Source organism: Amphiura filiformis, chromosome 19, assembly GCF_039555335.1.
Source record: "Amphiura filiformis chromosome 19, Afil_fr2py, whole genome shotgun sequence".
Classification (NCBI taxonomy): Eukaryota; Metazoa; Echinodermata; class Ophiuroidea; order Amphilepidida; family Amphiuridae; genus Amphiura; species Amphiura filiformis.
In genome coordinates, this window is record NC_092646.1 from 48,382,920 (window position 1) to 48,402,734 (window position 19,815).

Genomic DNA, 19,815 nt, shown 5'->3' on the forward strand with positions numbered 1-19,815 from the left:
TAATAATTTGTCATAAAATTTGTATTATATCGTGAATTTCAAAAAATGAAAATTATTTGATATCAGAATTCAATTCGATATGTCTGATGTGCTCTCATGTCCCACAAAAAATACTGACGAAATGCTCAAAACGCTCATTCCAGATCCCTAAGGCTTAAACTGGAGTTATTTCTCTGACTCCAACATATTTAGAATTAAACAAATTTGGAATGATTTGACAAACTTAAGTATTCGCATTATAAACCATTCGCAGCGTCGTTTAGGATCTTGGCTGTGGTCTTTGCAAATGTACTTGGTCACAATGGAGCTCTGCAGTAAACATCATCAACAACAGAAGTGGTTCGTCTGCTCGGGTTAGAAAAACATGTTTGTGCTAATGTTTTCTAATCAGAAACGCGTATCCGCGTATTTATACTTTATAGTACTGGGGCCCGAGCACTGATGAAGACCTCAGTATCGCTGGATTCAGATGTATTTCCTGACTTGCTACCTTTGCCATGTTTGAATGACTTTTGTCCGACACGGTGTTTATTTTATAGGGCTATTGGTCCAGCGGCACGCATCCGATACTTTACGAAAAACTTCACTCCTGCGTTGTGATGTTTACTGCAGAGCTGCCAGATGGAAGAGGCATTCCAAGTATCAGCGCGTAGGTGCTCAAAGTGCGCGTTAACTAACGCACAGCCAGCGCAGATGTTCGAGGCAACTTGTGACGCGAAAACAGACGCACTGTCCTACGTGATGATGTACGGCGGAGGTGCGGTGGATATACATAAACATAACTGGATATTTGTCCCAATAAGTTAGTAAAATATTTTTAATATTATAAGTTAATTACCTCGTTTAGTGACGTCATCTGCTGCTTGTGGTTGGGGTCGCGGAAGGTAAACGAAAGTTACGCTACCATCTTTAACGGCACAAATGTCTGGATCATCTGAAGAGAAATATATTAAATTCCTTTAGTTGCGAACAAAATAATTATGAATAAATAAAAATAATAATGATAATAACACAATGTGGCAATAAAACCTATGCAAAGCTTAAATCCAACCCAACTAAGAAATACAAGGCCAAGATGAGTAAGACTCTGCAATCCATCAAGCAAAGTGGTGCTATCACGGAGGTTCAATACAGAAAGCTCTTTCCCATAAGTGAGGTTCAGCTGTTTGGCCTATTGTTGCCTGCAGTGGCTTCATTACGTACGCCTCGTTCAAATTTATCGCGAACATCGTAACTCCACTAGTTGGTCACATAACCTCACTTCAAGAACAACACTAAGGACCCAGTGATTAAACTTGATGACTTTACTATTACTGTGGATGGAAAATTGGTCAGTTATGATGTCATGGCTCTGGTCACGTGCACATCCGTAAGTAAAACTATTGATATCATTGAGTTACGCCATAAGAACGATCCTACTCTGGGTAACCTTGCATGTTTGTCAGTTGATGAAATCATTAAGCTGATTCGATTGTAGCTGACCATCACATTATGTTCAGTATGGTGATGAAGTCTACAACCCGCTTGAAGGTGCGGGTATGGGGTCCCGCGTACCCCCAAACTGCAAACATCTTCACGAAGAACTTAATGTCTTGATTTTAACCGAATACCCCCCACACATCCACACCCATCCCCGTAGGCAGGAAAACGAGGACCTCATTTTTCACTTGATTTAAAACAAACTAACCCAGGATTCACACATCCGTTCTTAATCGCCATACCGTGGACCTCACTCACACACACCAGACCACTTACTATCCAACCGTGGCCCGTCCTATACCACCCATAGGTGGACCCGTTTTTAATGTATTTTTACGTTTTTTGCGATGTCTTGGATATATTTAAAACACCGAGGATGTCAATGGTCACCGGGTGTCTTCATTTGACATACATGTGTGTGTCCTCGTTTGCCTGGCTACGTAAACGCAAGCCCCACACCCACAACACACACACCCACCCCCCCGGTCATCATCAAGAAGAGTGCTATTGAGAGTTTTACTAATCACCTAAACACCTGCCATCCATCTATACAATTTATCATGGAACGCGAATCCAGTTTTTTTTCTTGTAAAAAAGAGCTTGCAATATAATGTACATTATTAGTGTGATAGTTGTTGGCATTTCTTTTGAAACAGATTCATCAGGATCGTTCATAGTTCAATACAGTAGGAAAGGTTCTTTTTCAGATCCAATAATGCTGGTACTTACTCTTAATCTTAATTTTAATAAAGATTCCTGATAGGAATTGAAATATTTCTGAGTAAGTACCAGCATTATTGGATCTGAAAAAGAACCTGTTCTACTGTAGTTGTTGGCATTGTCTAGAATTGAACATTATAAATGTCTTGTTAGAAAATTAAAAAAAAAATCACATCAAACAACCGTGAGCATAGACTTGGATAGTGTGCGCATTCTCGACCTGAAGAGGCTGGTTCAGCAGAGGAACCATATTTAACTGTTCAATTCAAGTGAATGATTATGACAGAGTTTATCTACGATGCAGTGAAAATGTGATAATTGTGATGATGTGTGTTGTAGAATAAGCCAAATTCGGCATTGGAAGTTTCCATTTCATTGTGGGACAGTTTTGCAGTTTTGGGACACTTTTTCTTCTGACCTATTATGAAAATTCAGAAAATTGTTTTTGTGCATACAAAATATAGTTTAAAATTTGTTATTGTATACATTAGTTATTTTAATATATAGTTCTGATGATAATACTATTATAATAATAAATTAATTATTAATAATTTCAGCAATTTCCTCGATATGTCAGAGGTCAAAGTCAATATTAGTACATTGATCTTAAAATCAGAAAGCCAATAATTATGTTTATATTGCATTTTATTATACGCTTTGGACATGTTCATGAACATGGGGTGACACTAGCCTGAATCCTTCCAGGCCCAGAATTGCAGCGTCTTTATATTACCCACAATCCTTCACGTTGCCTTATTCAGGGCCTGAATTCGTAACATGAAAAATTTTGGTGCACTTTTCTCGTCTGGAGCCAGAATTCTGGCTCCACGAGCATGCGCAGTAGGACACTTTTTCTCATAGTCTCCAACACCGCCAGTTTTGTTCCGCTCAAACCATTGCAGCTGAGGCCCGGGTTGAGGAGACTATGTCATGAATAAGTAATGAGTTTGCGTCATAGCTTGCATATTGTCGAAATCTGGACAATCATAACTGCAGCCAGCGGTGTATAGACAGCATTAATTGATTTTTGCGGGGAGTTTTGGAAAAGCAACAGTTTAAGTTTAATATTTTTGTTTTCAATTTACTTTCATTGCCACAAATCATTATCATTCTTATTCTTTAATATTCTTCTTATTACCATTATTAGTAGACCTTTTTCCAAGGGGGGTTGTGAAAAGTGGACTTTCTTCCTAAAATTTGGACCCCGGATTTGGACCTTCTTATTTAGACCAAAAGTTAAAAACTTGAATTTTGGCTTGTTACGCTCACAAATTGTGATATTTGGGGACTTTCTTTTTATACTTTTGCAAAATTAATTTTTACTCAATCACAACCAATCAATTAACCAATCACAAAATGCCGTTCTCTCGACTTTCACTTTAACTGATTCCCCAAAAACCCAGAAAAAAAAATCACGATGTAGTCCTACTACTTTCAACCAGGGTCCAGGGATGTTGTTTCATATCAGTCTCTAAATATTTCAACAAAACTGATTGCAGAATTTTGCCCTATGCCTTCATTAAGATTTCTCAAAAGCAACCGCAAAAAAATCGGGTTTATATAAAGGGCATTCAACGTTTTAATAAATAAATTCAACTTTGAACTTAAAAAAATACAAATATTTTGACATTTAAAAATGTTTTTCTTTTTTGCAGAGTTTTCATGTAAACACGTCTTCATGACCTTATGTTCTTAGGGAGTGTTCATGACTTCTTTGGTGGGGTGTAAAATGTGGGGGATCAAAAATATTGGGTTCTAAAAGGGAATAAAACCAGTCCTTAATAGCGGAGGCCGGGTAACAAAATTGAGGGTAAAAGTCCGGGGTAAGATGTACCAGAAGGCATGCACATTTTAATTATTTTAATGAAAAATTGTGTTTCATTTTATAAATTCTAACATTTACAAGTTTGTGTTTTTTTTTGGAAAACGTATCACCGAATACATCAAATATTGATTAGTCCTGAAAACACACAGATACCGGCACATGTTATATTTCTTTTCATTTTATTTTTCTAACACATGACTGATACAAAAAGGATAACAACTTGATATGGTCAATAATGTTTAAACAAACATCAATTTATTTTAACATGAAGTACCTGATATCCAGATTACTCAGTTTACTTATTTTTGAAAGTTGCCACGTCCCCAACTTTTGTCCAATCTGCAACCCTAATAAACTATGACCAAAGAGGCCTAGCCAATTCTGAACACCTTTTCATGAAATTGTACATCACTCATCACTGTCAGGGCCTAGATTTCAACGAGCATCACAGAATCGATTCTCGTAATGATTCTTGTAAGATTCGGGTGCGAGAATCAAAATCTCTCTTTGTATCATACAGTAAGTGCAGTGACTAGGATGGATTTTGATTCTTGCAAACCAAGGCGAAATCTAGGTTTCGACTGTGCTGATTTATACAGAGCCCTCGAAGTGACATGGAAGAAAAAAACGGGGTCTGAGATAGCCTTGAGATAGTAACTCGGGGTCCAAGATAGTAATTCGAGGCCCGACTTAGTAACTCAGGGTCTAAGATAGTAACTTGGGGCCCAACTTAGTAACTCGTGCCCAAGATAGTAACTCGTGCCCCGAAATAGTAACTCAGGGTCCCCAATTTACTATCTCGGACCCGAGTTACTCTTGGACCCGAGTTACTATCTTGGACCCAAGTTACTAAACAGGACCTCGATTTTTTTCTTCCATGTCACTTTGGGGCTCCGTAGTCAGTGCAGTTGAAATTGCTGCTTTTGGAAGTAAGGCATTTTGTGATTGTGATCCACAGCATCATACCCCCCCCCCCCACTTTTCTCAAAAAAAGATTTTTATACCACTGGAAACCTCTGGCAACATTATGTTTATGTACAAAGAATTTCTTGCAGATTAATTTGTTCAGCAGAAATATCATGAAATTTGAATTATGTTCTGGTACACCAAAACAAAATTACAACAAATAATCATGCATACCTCGCAAATGCAAAATCGGAATCAACTGCAATTTTGGGAATAACCTTTTTTGGGGGATATCTACCTAAAAATGATATAAAAAGAGGATGCTAGGATCACTAAAATTGAAAATTAACATTATCTAATTATTGTCCACTGTTTAATACATACAGGTACATGTATAACCTACACCACATCCCTCTCTTCTAGGTTATTTATTATTTATTTATTACTATAATTCATAGTCTGTAAATGGGTACATACATGTACAAAAGTCATACGTAGCTTAACAGGTAAGGGGACAGTTATTGGCAAGTTAAAAATGGGCGAGTAAGAGCGAGAGAAAATGGCAAGTCAGATAAGTTTAATATCCCTGGTCCCTGCAGAGGGTAAAGATTGATCCCTGCTGAGAATACGGGAAGTCTCGCCATTGAGTTAAGATTTTTTGGCAGACGAGTTACGACAAGTCCCATCGATGAGTTAAAATTTACGGCAAGTCCCATCAGCAAGTTATGGCAAGTCTTATCAGCAAGTTAAGATTACAATTTGATTTAGGGTAAAATGGATTTTTTCTTTTCATCATGAACCTCAACTATAGAAAAAATATTAAATTTGTGTACATCATGGAACATTCAACTACGCTTGTTACTCCGCAACTAATCATGCTAACTACACGCGCATACAATGCTACTCTACGCGTCCATATTAGCGAGGCTATCTGCGTACAACTGCTTACTACGCACAGCCACGCAAAGAGTATGTTCCACGATGTACACAAATTTGATAATTTTTCTATAGTGAAAGCCATTTTCCATTCATCATTACGGCATTCCTGTAACTCTCTTACAGGACTTGATAGCGTTGCTGTAGCTCGCCGATTTGATCGTGTTGTCGTAAATCGCCATATGGACTTGATGGCTTTGCCGTAACTCGCTGGTGGGACTTTGATGGCTTTGTCGTAACTCATCTTTAGCTTACTTTGTGGGGGTAATTGAAAAAAACCACACCCTAATCTCTGGGGGGTAACTTGCCTTTTCTTTAACTCGCCTTTTTTAACTCGCCTTTTTTTTAACTCGCCTTTTTTTAACTCGCCTAGTTACCACTGTGTCCAGTATTTGTTGACTTAATTGTAGTCCACATTATCATAATTATATATTATGAGTTCCACTGTGTGGTAAAACATGTTCCAAATTAACAGTGATGGCTAGTGGCTACCAGCCAGCTAGTCCACTAAACCTAATTGATAGGTAGGCGTAGGCCGTAACAGCCATATGTTGACAATGTCTTTTTCTGTCGATAGTTTTCCCTCGAAGTTAAATTCGCTTGATTTTTAGTTGAAGTGCCGTTGAAGCTATGGAGCATTTACCTGTCTCTTGCTTAAGCTTGTTGCTGCAGGTGGTTCCTTCCAATAAGTTCATATTTCATCTGTAAAGAAAAATAACCAAAATATCAATTAAAATATTTAGATTTTAATATTGAACAACCTACAGATCCCCAAAAGTGACATAGAAAGAAAAAATATCTTTGGGCCTGAATTAGTAGCACGGGCCTGACCAGGGTTGTCACCAGGACCCAAATAGTACTGGTTAGCATAGCGAGCGAAGCTCTCGCGCCTCGCACTATCTTTTTAGTTGAACGCTAGGGATCGGGGAATAGGCTTTGAGGGTACCACCCCCCTAAAAAAAATTTTCTTCCTCTTTTTATGATGAAATATCATCATCCACTTCCGGAAATATAAAAAAAAAATTGAAAAAAAAACTTAAAAAAAACCCCAATTTAGTGAGTGCCAGACGGCCCAGTCCAGCGTGGTGACAACCCTGGGCCTGACTATTAATAAGGGGCCCATGCTACTAAGTCAGATACTATCTTGGGGCTTGAAGTTACTATCTTGGGGCCTGAGTTACTAAGCCAGGCCTTATGGCCTAATCCTTTCATCAACCAATATATAGCAGTTACTCATGGACTGTCTTTTGGAACTTGAAGGAGAGCAATAAATAGCTCTTCATGAGCCTTCAAGGAGAGCCGTTTCACATGTCAAACATCACTCTCCTATATCAGATGTAAGGGGTTACTACCCCCTGGCCAATTGGTGCCTAATTTTGCATTTTTCTCAAAATTATAGCACATTTGATACAAGTAAGATATGTATATTATAGGGGCAAGGAGTACAACTACGGTACTGCACTGAAAATTCAGCAACTCAAGGCAAGTAGTTATTGATTTATTGATCAAATACTGGTTTTCCCTCATTTTTGACTGTAACTCCACAACTGTTGTTTGTGCTGAAATAAAATTTCCAGTGCAGTAGTTGTAGTCCTTGCCCCTATAATATACATATCTTACTTGTTACAAATGCACTATAATTTTTGAGAAAAATGCAAAAATATGCACAGAATTGGGCAGTAGAGAGCAATGCTCTCACTCTCCTCAAAAGGCAGTCCCTGGTTAATCATAGTACATGTACATACCAGCTTTTTGTTGTACCAGTACTGTTGAGTTCATCACTATACATTCTGATTAAAAGCCACCACCTCCTGAAAACAGTTGCTGCAACGTAACTGTACAGTTCACATCAAGTTGACATCACTGGTATCACCTAGTTGGGAAAATTCAAGAAACAAAATATTAAAATGGAGAAACGTTTTACAAGAACAAGCATGTTTCACTGTGCCTCCAGGTTTCTGAAATTGGGCTGCTCCATGCTGCAAGCCCCAGGGCCAGAGTTACATATATGGGAGGCCTAAGTACGGTACCAATTCAAAATATATTTATGGAAATTGTTTTTATTTGCACACAAAAGTAAACTGCGGATTTACTGCGCACCTTTTAGATAAAAATTTGATCATTGCATCTGTGTGTGACTTGTATGGCATGCGAGTTGTGTTGGAGATCAATGGTGGTGCATCCGTAGTGTACGTAGCACATGTATTGCAATTTGGCATTTTGCCCATTCATGCCTAAAGGCTAAACTATGATCAGCTCATCATCATGTGTGAGATGGGAGTCAGGACTAACTATAAAAAAAGCCCAAAATTTTCCGCTTTACAAATGTCAAATTCCGCTTTTTTCCGCCTTGTAAATTTTGCGATAAAAAATTTTCACAAAAAAGCCTTACGCCTTAACATTGGAGATTGTCAATTTCGCACAAATAGCATTTGATTTAAGCATTGCTTGCGACCACCTGCATGGCAGTGCGTGCCCGGGGGGGGTACTCAGTACAAATGACCATACGGGGACGTGCCGCAAACATGGGTAGCATTTCAGCCTTCTGGTATATCAATGACCCTTTTTCAAAGCCTATTTTGGTATATGAATGGGTCCTTTTTCAAAATTTTCTCAATTTTTTCGGAAAACAGCCCAATTTTTCCTTAATGTAGCCAAAATTTTCAAAATTTTCCCAAAATTTTGGGAAAATTTGTAAAAACTAAGACAATTTTGGGTAAATTCGGCCGAAAATTTTGACTTTTGGTATATCAATGGGTCCAAATTTCTTGAAAAATTGGTATATTTATGGGTCTACTTCCAAAATCTCAGCGGCACGTCCCTACCAAAACCAAACTTGAGTACCCCCCCGGGAGGGCGGGCATGCCATTCTACATACCCACATATCAATACCATGTTGTTTCTTGTTACAAGTCTTATTTGTTCCACCTTATAAAAACCGAACAAACTTAAGGTGCCCTCAAAGATCATGTTGTCCGGGGCTTAAGGAACTGCCGGAGAGCCTGAAAAAGGGACCCTTGAGCGCCGCACATACCCGTACCACCTTAACATGTGAGTGCCCCCCTCAGGGTGCCAGCCCCCAGGGTAAAATCAGGGGCAGCGAAATTGAAGGGCTGCAAAAACAGGGGTGGCAAAAACAAAAACAAAGGGGGTGGCAAAAAGAATTAATAAATAAAAAAGTCAAACAACCGGAAAAAAATGGGTCAACCTTTTCGGGCTGTTGAGGAAGGGGCAGCAAAATTTAATTTTCTTCAGCCCCCTGGGGTTGGGGCGGCCACGGTAGGCCCTACGCCACTGTATGAAATAGATTAATAAACACATATTACTTAGGCCCTATTGCTCGAGAAATTAGGCAAAATAATGCACTTGCGCTGATGTCGATTCGTCTAATTTTGTCTGCCCCTTTGGGGCTCATGCATTAGACGCACCAGCATCAGCGCATATGCATTATTTTTCGAGCAGTAAGTAATACGCATTCATAATTACCTATAATTATTGAACCCCAGGCCTTGCCGTTTGACTTTTTTTTGGTGAGCGATCGCTCGCCACCGCTCGCCCCCCCCAAAAAAAATTCTAGTGAGCGATTTTCCACTCGCTATGGACACTAAATAGTACTCGCTGCGAATCTCACAAAATCACTCAGCCAGCGAATTAAGTGTTAAAACGATTTAGAAAGGTACAAATATTAGTGCCTTTCGCGTGCATTTGAACGTGAATTTTAAAACCGAAACTCTTATTTGAATATACCCCAATAAGTGTATTGTGAAAATTCAACCATTCGCGTACCATCATTCGCGTACCATCAACCACTCGGCTTTAAAATCTAGACAGCAATGCCTGGCGATCAACTGCGTGCATGCCATATCAAATCAATTGTCATTGATACAGGTTGTTTTAATGACTGATGTTTTTTCGTGGCCTGATCCCGGGCCTGGCCTAGCCTACAATATAAGAGTGAATCAGTCATGAGTCACGACACTGCTCTTGTTTACGGTGTAAAAGATGGCCTTATAAACCATGCACACTACACGTGAAAATAATTGAAATAACTTCAGCTTTTATACTTACATTGTTTACCACCAGTGCCACTGCACCGCACCGTGAACGCCGAGGCTGCATAGTCAGCAGTGCAGTGTCAGTGCATCCATGTCACTGTGGTCTGAGCGGGGTCTGTGGCGACGATCTTTCCTTCTCAAAATCAAGTTAAATATTGCGATCTGACGGTGTGCAATGGACTCAATATGTTACAAAACCACAAAAGTTTCACCATGATGACTAAAAATCGTGCAAAGTTGATTATTTTGGTTTAAAATGGGAAAATTGTAAAACTACTAATCGCGGACGCAACAGAAAAATTTTTTTAAACATCAGCTACCAAATTTGCTGGCAAAGAGGTTTATTCCCTGCATCGGTACTCAGCTGTTTGTTTTCAAGCTCGCTTTATGTGTAGCGAACAAAAGCTACCCAAATCAGCCAAATGTCGGGCTTTATTCAGGGCTCCGTTTATCTTTATATTCCCATGGTAGCATCATGAACGAAGAATTGGGCACAATAGTAGCTGAAAGCAATGACGTAATCAAAATCTACTAAATATTCATATTTTAGCATTTTTCACTGCACCAATATTGGATTGCTGAACGATTCAGTCCTCACCATCAGCACAACCCGATGACCGTGCGTAGATGTTGATAGGACTGGAGGATTCAGTCTAGGGTGACACCCTCTTAAAGCAAACCTTCGAATCTCCTTTATACCATTTATCTTGTGTGTCACTCGAACTTGGCCACTTTGGCCACTTGTTGAACGTCATCATTTACCAAACCCGCGATTTGGGAGCCCAATTGGGAAATTTTGAAGATTTTCCCCGTGACTGTCGACAATTTACTGTCCCATAGAAACTAATGGTTAAGAAAGAAATTGGGGGACTTTTTAACATTGGCTCTCTCACGACTTCTGTGTTGTTGTTTTTTGTCCCATTAAAACCAATAGTAAAAAACCCGTGAAAATTACCTGAGTTACCTCCACTTCTATTCTCAAGGAGATCCTGCAGAAACAAAGCGAAAATGGAAATTATTCTTCATCACATATATCATCGGTTAAGGGGGTACTACACCCCTGGCCAATTTTGTGCCTCTTTTTGCCATTTTCTCAAAAATTATAGCGCATTGGTGACAAGTAAAATATGTATATATAATCAGCAACTCAAGGTAAGTAGTTATTGATTTATTGATCAAATATTGGTTTTCCCTCATTTTTGACTGTAACTCCACAGCTGTTGTCTGTGCTGAAATAAAATCTACTGCCTGGGCCAAATATGCTCCGATATTACTGATATTTCAGCACAATACTAGTATGTACCCCAGTAAAATTCTCCGAGAGTTCCAAGTCGATCCGAGAAAAAAAGTGTTTTTTTTTTTTTTTTACTAACATACCTGTACAAAATGCAATGCCTGGTTACCCACCACTTGAACAGGATTTAGCCAAAGCAAACAAAGACCAGAGCTATTACAATTTCTATAGCCATCTAAGGTAGAAGCTTATTATCCATTTCAACAATAGGATTATTGATTGGTGTTTGACTATCAAAATGAGATAGATGTCGCGCCAGCTTAGGTTACCGATGAATACGATCTTCGTACACAATTTACACTGTAACTCAGAATACACTTTAGGGAATTTACGGCTCATTCGTGCTGTACGGTCACAGATGTTATGTTTGTCGTGTTATGAAGCGAATCAAAGTATCCAAATAGAACAAGCAGAGTCCGAACGGGCAGATTGCCTATTCATTTGTGTGTAGAGAATGCCGTCCAAAAATCAGCTTGCGAAGAGGTTTTAGGCAAGATCGTGACGTCTTACGACAAAACGAGGTAGAATTGTCTGTTTTGGACGGGTGACAGCAGTTCGTGCAGCGTCATTTTCGCCATTGCTATTTCGTTGCATTAAACAGCTGTCAAAGTGTTTGCTTATGGATACTATTCAGCAAACACCAAAATAATGCATATGTTTTTGGTTTTAGTTTAAACATTTTGATAACATATCAATATTGGTTTATATAAAAATCATGAAAACACTTTTTTAACGTGTTATACTGAAGAAAAAAACAAACAATTTTGAACCAAAATTCGACATCCTGGAGTAAAATATCATTTGCCAAACATTGTGTGTACTGAAGTCTATTATGTTAGAATGTTTTGCAGCAAGTTTTGAACAAAATGTTTTTGAATGTTATTAAAACCTTTTAATATACCCTTGACTCTTACATACCCTTTAACCCGACATTTCCCGTGTTCTGTAATATATTTGTGTTTGGTGGGTAGTAATCGAGCTAGGCATGTTCAATTATCTATTTTCATTTTGCTTTAATAAGTAAACAGGGTACTACTTATGTGATAATGGGGTTTGTTTCTTGTTGTTCGATATAATATACACCATGGCGACTTCCGAGGCATCCAACACCAAATTCTGTTTAGTTTATTCAGACAAATAGCATATACACGTGTGAACAATAGGCCTACTCATTTTCCAATGAGCCCGCAAAACCCAAATATCGCTAATCTGGACTGAATGCTTAGAGCAATAGAACAGCCAGTCGTATTTGCATATCAATACCGAGGAAAGTGGGTTCGAAGCAACGCACTGAAGGGCCTATTGTTCTATTGTGTCCGATTTGAGCGCTGACATATTGGAAAATGTTGCCAATTAATATCCATGAGAGTGTACATTCAACGTCCAGTTATCGAAATTGGGTGACTTGTGTTGGGCAGGTGTGAAATACATCTGACTGGGTGTTTTAATTACGTAACGCATAAAGGTTTTTGGCATCATTGAATGGCTGCCTAGTGCTGTTATATGCTTAGTTTCTATAATAATATTTATTATTTTCTTTATTTTTCCTTTCTCTGCACTTATTCTTTCTTATGCCTACACTTTAGCAGTGGCGTAGAATTCTTTTTGACATGGGGGTGGGATATTTTTGTAGGCCTACCCGGTATAGTGAATCCAGTACCTGTACCTTATTGTACAAATGCGCGCGAAAAATGTATCCACCCCCCATTTATCCCCCCCGGGATTTATACGCCTATGTACTTTAGGGACCTGTCACTCCACCATTCTCCTTCTCCCCCCTCTCTCTCTCCTTCTCCTCCTCTTCCTCTTTTTTTTTTTTTTTTCCTACACTCCTTACAATCCGATCACCCACCCGCTTCTCCTCTTTGACCCTCGACCCTCCTTCACTACCTCAATTGCCCCTACTAGTTTTTAAAATGGATATTCGTGATATTAAGAAACCCATTTGTGATGCGATCAAGCAAAATCAGTCGGAACTCGGCAATAATAAATTTTCAGTTTCTTATAGGATAGTAAAAAGGATTTACGAAGCTGGATTTTGCAGAAACCCCCATTGAAATTGAACAACCAGTTTCAAAGATATGAGCAATTAAAGCGCTTCCAAAACAATAGGAAACAAAAGGAAATTTTGCCTTTGTTTGGCTATATCTCAAAATCAATATTTCCGAGTTCCGACTGATTTTGCTTGATCGCATCACAACAGGCCTATAACCACGATAACAACATATAGGCCTACTGCGAAGGAGTTAATTATAGAAAGTGACAGATAGACTTATACATAGCAGCCATGGCACGTTGTTACGGGTAATCGATTAGCAACTCTGTTGAATTGATTTAAATGAGGCGCCTAAATAAAGCTGGGTGGTAAATAATTGTACTCCGATGGTGAAGTGTGATTTTGTGTGCTGGCGAACACTCAGTCACACCCGTGTGTTGAATAAGGACAATAGGTACCTCTCACTGAAGTGGGACCTCTCACTGAAGTGGGCGCTTTCACATGACATTCTTTTGATCACTTATTGACAGTAGCCTGCCTGGTAAAGCGTTAATACGCTGTCAGGTTAGTTACCGATTTAATGGCGGAAGCCCTTTGTCTCGAACAAAAGGTACCTCTCGATGAATAGCTTGGCGGAACTTCTAATCGGCACAAAGTTACAATGCGTTACATAATCTATTGCGCCTCCACGAATATGATAGCTCCGTGGTTCGAAGAGAGAAGAAGAGAATCTATTCTCATCTTCTCTGGTTCGATGCACCCAAGGTGAATCAATGGGTGCTTCCTATAAGATATTAGATATTAAATATAATTGTTTCAGCATAGCGCCACCATGAGCTTATTGCAAATTGTGCGTTTAGATATAGTCTCCGGTCAGACTTTATGAGGCTATCACGAACATACTAGGAACGACGAGCGTTAGGACCGACATAACTGGCTGTGTAGGAGACTAGTTTTGATGTGAACGGCACTATGTGACGTTCTACCGCACAATGTCGTAATACGTAACCCGTATGACGTTTGCAGTGAGATCACTGGAGATGTTACATATCCAACGATGTTAAATTCAGTGATCTTAGCGAAAATGTAAAAAAAACGTTGTGCATAAATTGTTTAAATGTGATAAAAATGTCATTAGCTATTTTGAAAATAAACAATGGCAAAAAAAATGATGAAAATACTAGCAGTATTGATAAAGCTGAAGCCCATTCAACTATGTGTAGCTAATGTCTCTACTTAAGGTTAGCCGAGAGTTTTTCATGCGCTTGATTTCAGAGGGGCGTAAGTTCATAACAGAAACAGCCATGCAGAAAATGAACAGGCGTACCGGGACGTAGGCCTACTTACAATAGAATATCGACCCACGGTCAAGACATGAAAAGGCTATAAAACTTGGCTTAGCTCGTGCCCGGAGCTCGGATGCCTGGGGGGGTGGCACAAGCCGTTTTCGGCAATGTTCACAAGGATTTTATAAATTTTAAAATTGATTGGGGGCACTTCGTCAAGCTACGCCCTGAAAAATGTGTTGATTTTGAATTTATAGCCTTGATATCTTTATACAATGTAAGGGTAGGCAACAACAACAATATGATATGGTAAATGACCATAATGCAACAGATGAGCAACATGAAACGAACCAAAACAAAATGAAGGAGCAGAAGCAACAAGAGACACCGTCTCATCTACCAAAGACACCTGTCCTATCTAATCCCACCCCATCGCGAGACATGAGTGAAAGCAACAAATCTACTAAGCCTAGCAAGCAAAGTGTGCTAAAACTAACTGCTGGCAAGATTGCAATCACCAGGGATCCGAATTGTGATAGAAACTCATCTGTGGGAAGGAGTGGGTACAAATCTGACCAGAATGAGACAGAATATTATAGTAATAATAGTTCAGATCTATCAAGCGATCAAGATCATTATCAATATTCCAGCTTAAGTGCTAAGTCTCCATCACCTGATCAACAAGGTGCCAAGAGAAAGCAGAAAGATAGCAAACAGAAGAAGAGGAGAAGCAGAGCATCAAGTAGAAAAAAGTGAACAATATAAACAATAGTTGAATGAATGGGCTATTCCAGATAATAAAAGACCCCCCCCTATAGAGGGCAAATGTTTTTTTTGAAAAAAAATCTGGAATTCCAAATTTGTTTTGGAAAAAATATCTGGAATTCCAGACCAAATCTCCGCAAAAAGTATGGAATTCCCGGCACATTCCTCCAAAACCCTATAGAGGGCAAATTATTTTTTTGAAAAAAAGTATGGAATTCCAAATTCGTTTTGGAAAAAATATCTGGAATTCCAGACACAATCTCTGCAAAAAGTATGGAATTCCCGGCACTTTCCACCAAAACCCTATAGAGGGCAAATTATTTTTTGAAAAAAGTCTGAATTCCAAATTCGTTTTGGAAAAAATATCTGGAATTCCAGGCATATTCCACCAGAACCCCTATAGAGGGCAAACGTTTTTGGGGAAAAAGTCTGGAATTCCAAATTCATTTTTAACGTAATTTGTTTTAAATTTTATTTTAATATGTTTATTGCACAAGAAACAAATAAACAAACAAAATCGAAAAGATGTGTTGTGCAAAAAAGGCATTAAGGTTGGACCTTTTTATACATTAGGGAAGTATAGGACTACAATTTTCATGCGAGATAAACACATTTACAAATAAGAAATAGTTTATGTTCAAATTGACACATTTCCTGAACCAGAAATTTACATCAAACATACTATTTGAAAGTGTCCCCGGGATTGTGTCTATCAACTTTTATAAAACGAGCAGAATTTTTCACTGTTTTATGGAAAATTGTATACACATTGTGTCATTACACCTAGATATTATAAATATTGAATAATTATATTAACAATATAAAACTAAAAGATGTTTAACATGTTTAAACAGATGGCTGATTTTTTGGTAAGCGAATGTTTGATTTTGCCACTTGTTGTATTTATTTAGTATTAAACACTACTCTAGTATTTTAATAAAGTAAATAATTTAAATACATTGTACATACAGAAGTCCTATATATTTAAAACTCACATTATTCACTGCTATTATCTTTTCAAAAAACACTATAGAGTGTGTTTAATAATACTAGTATACTCCAACCAGGCCAGAGCGCCTTTAATGGCAGTACACGAATTCTGTAAAAGCCATTAAGCATGTTAGCCTCTTGCCCCTAGCTCGCCCTATTTGACCTTTGTAATATTTAGTGGTAGATTTGAACATAGACTCCGAATACCTCTACTTCCCAGTGTAGGGCTCTGCTATTAATACTGTGACACAGTAAAACCAAAGTTTATTAAATACTTAGTATACGTATTTATTGAATAAAATATTTTAAATAAACTTGAACATGAATAAAAGTGTCATAACGTTACAAATACTCATATTTTATAAATGAAATAATTAGGCATTAGTAATTAATAATTTACAAATCTACAAAGAACATAGTGATATCATATAATATTATATGGTACACTCAGTGAATGAGAAATGCACGTACTTCTAAAATATTAGACCCAAGCCTAAAAAGAAAGTAGTTGCGTACATCATTATAAAAATAGTTGTGTACATTAAAAATAACACTTTTAGCAGCACATGAAAGTATGAGTAATGAGATGCTTTAAATGAAAATTGTTAATGTTAATACTTTTAGTGTTGTTGTTGTGTTATGACTGACTTCCTGCAAAGTCCCGTTTTGTTTTGGGGAATCTTGGTATTATGTGCGTAGGCCTATAAGGTGGCCTATAAACTTTACTTATTTGCAGACATATTCAAATTAGGATATAATGCATTTCAGACTCAATTTTTACGGCGACAAACTAGGCCTACTGAGTACATGTACATGTTTAATATTTATCTCAATAGAATTTTTTAGTATATTTAACAGAATGCAGGAAGGATCACTTTATTTGGGCAGTTTTTGAATTACTATTAATCATCATCTCTTCAAAAGTAACAAAGTTAAATACCGGCATGAGCTGTCATGATAGTGTTAACATTTAGATATGGAAGACAAAGATAAATGCAATCAGATTATGGAAAAAATCATGTGCATACATGTAGTATTTGTTAGAAAAAAAAAAGTCCTAGACCTTCTAAATGGCCTGAATAGCCCCTGAAAATTTGGTTCATTTTCCAACAAACAAACAAAAATAACCGTATAAATATTGTGTAATTGAACTGAAGTTGAGTTTGAGCCTGTAAAAGTTAATGAAGGCCCATACATACGCAGATTCGTTTTTTTTTTGGGGGGGGGGGGGCGAGGAATTCCAAAAAGCTGACTTTCAAATGATAACTGTATATACTTGGGCAGATTTGTGCACCCATATCCCTCTACAAATTGCCCTAGTTTGTGTAAATGTCTTATCCCCTTTTTTAAATTTGTTCTCCCACTTCTGGACCGTTTATTGGAAAAATAGCAAAAATTGGACCTTTTTTTTTTTGGGGGGTAGGGGGGCAGTGGCGTAACTAGGGTTGGTAGCGTCCGCGCGTGGACAAATAAGGCCTACTACTAATTAATTTTGATTACTAGAAGTTGAATATCGGTCTTAAAATGTTCTTTCAATTGATTTTGTGCTGAAATGCGCGCGAAGCGCTCGAAAATTTTGAGTTTCATCGCTTGGATGGGCGCAGAATCGATGCTGAATTAGTTAATTTGGCGCTCCCTAAGGGTGGCACGTTGCCCCCCAGTTACCAGTTACGTCACTGGGGAAGTGTTGCCGCTTGCCTGACGAAGGCCCAAAGATAAGAATTTAAAACTTAATGCGTGATTTGCACCACAGCGATGCCTTCAATCAGGGGCGCAGCCTTTTATAATTACTGTGGAGGGGCAAAGCCAAATTTTTGTCCCCAATTGTCCATTTTGACCCATTTTTAGTCATTTTAATGACACTTTACTCTTTTGCCGTCCCCATTTTCTGTGAAAATTTTCTGTTATTGGGGTTGCCATTGCCACCCTCCCGTGCCAATTGTACTAAATAAAATTGATGGGACGATCTAAAAAATCATGGTACCCGACAATCTACAGCTTTTTAGAAAATAATGGCGGTAAGCGATCTAATTTGTAAAGAATTTAGTGTTTTTATTGGTTCTTCAAGTGGAAATTGAAAATTTGTTGGGTCTAACAATATTAGAAGTATTTAAATTTCAAATCCTGATTTTTCACTTAAATATTGTCGCATTGTCAAATATTGAAAAAAGTTAATTTAAGACATAATAATCCTTTACCTGGACTTAAATGATTATACTTTACCTGGACTTATCTGACAATAAAAGTTCAATTTTAATATTTGGCCAATATTTTTTTTTAAATTAGGGCCAAAAACAATCTTTCTGAAAGGTGAAAACCGATGTGAGTTGGGACTGGGGGTTGAAAAATAGATCTTGAGATTTTACACAAATTTTACTAAAAACTAAGCAAATATTAAAATGGCTAAAATTCAGAAAAGTCCATCAACTGAACGTGGTACCTATAGCATTTTGATTTTGTACATATTAAATATCGTAATTTCTTTTTGAGCACTCTTTTACACGAAAGAAGAACGCACCTTCATGTCTTTTCTTTTATATATCAAAAGCATCATGTACATTGTATTTTACAAAGAAAGGTTTATTAAGGGTAGGCCTACCTAATGCTTTCGCGTACAGTGTAGAGGGCCGTGAGGATTCACTATATAATACATAATAAGTAAGTATTTAAAGAAATCGAAGATGTTTTGGAGTAAACATTTTAGTGTAATATATTAAACAAAAAACAAACCTTCTATGAATTGTAAATTTAACCTAGGTACATCCAAAATGGTTCAAAAACGTGTACCATGCATGGTTTTTTTTTAAATGTGTGCCCTCTAAAAACCCATGTTGAGTGATTGTTTTCTCCTTTTTGTATTTTGCTACTAACCTGAGGTCGCCATTTATAAGAACCAGTACAGATTAAATTTTAGAAGTTTCAGCTGTAGTTTTTATATAAAGAGAGCAGTTATCCAATTCCATAATTTATCAACATTTTGCTCATTTGAAGTTAATTAGTTTAAAAAGTACTGAAAGGGCCTTTCGGACTAAAATAAGGTTGTCATATTTTTCACTCGCATACTACTTTTTTGTCTCATCAAATGTCACACAGGGTGTCCCAGAATGATTTATACCGGGAAAGATGGAATTTTTTACTGAGGTATGAACGGCATTTCTATTGGTCATATTGTTTGCATTTTAAGTTCTACATATATTTGGCTTTCTCGGATTTTTTTAGATTGGACGTTTCTAGTAGAAGTTAAAGAGGATTGCGTAAAAATGGTGAATTCCAAGTTTTGACAAAGCAACCTATTTTAAAATCTATAAAATTACTAACCGTTCAGCACAAAGTTATTTGGAAAATGTTATTCAGTATATTTGCTGTGTCCTGTTCTTACTTCTAATAAATAGTCAATATCTATCATTTATCTATGATGTTACGAAGAAATCCTTGTATGGAATAAAGGATTTGCTACGCTTGAGTGACCTTAAACTATTCTTTCTTTGGCGCATACTGCAGTTACTGTCCGTTTTCCTATACACAATACACAGTGCTCTTTCCCATTGACGCGTGACCTTTAC

At 37.7% G+C, this 19,815-nt stretch overlaps 1 protein-coding gene and 1 long non-coding RNA gene across 3 annotated transcripts in view; both read right to left on the bottom strand.

The window, feature by feature from the left end:
• The window catches only part of LOC140141410 (uncharacterized), a 38,795-nt gene that overhangs the window by 3,139 nt on the left and 15,841 nt on the right, over nt 1–19,815 (bottom strand). Inside the window, exons 2-3 of the mRNA XM_072163261.1 lie at nt 10,877–10,910; nt 839–934 (exon numbers count right to left, since the gene is read on the bottom strand). Coding sequence (XP_072019362.1) covers nt 839–934; nt 10,877–10,910 — 130 coding nt within the window. The remainder of the gene's footprint in view (nt 1–838; nt 935–10,876; nt 10,911–19,815) is intronic.
• On the bottom strand, nt 6,166–10,188 carry LOC140141411 (uncharacterized). Of its 2 annotated transcripts, none has more exons than XR_011857407.1 (3): nt 9,935–10,188; nt 7,612–7,739; nt 6,166–6,568 (listed from the first exon to the last, which is right to left on the bottom strand). It is a non-coding gene; the product is annotated as an uncharacterized lncRNA (long non-coding RNA). The 2 variants fall into 2 exon arrangements; XR_011857406.1 differs by lacking the exon at nt 9,935–10,188 and adding an exon at nt 7,967–8,057.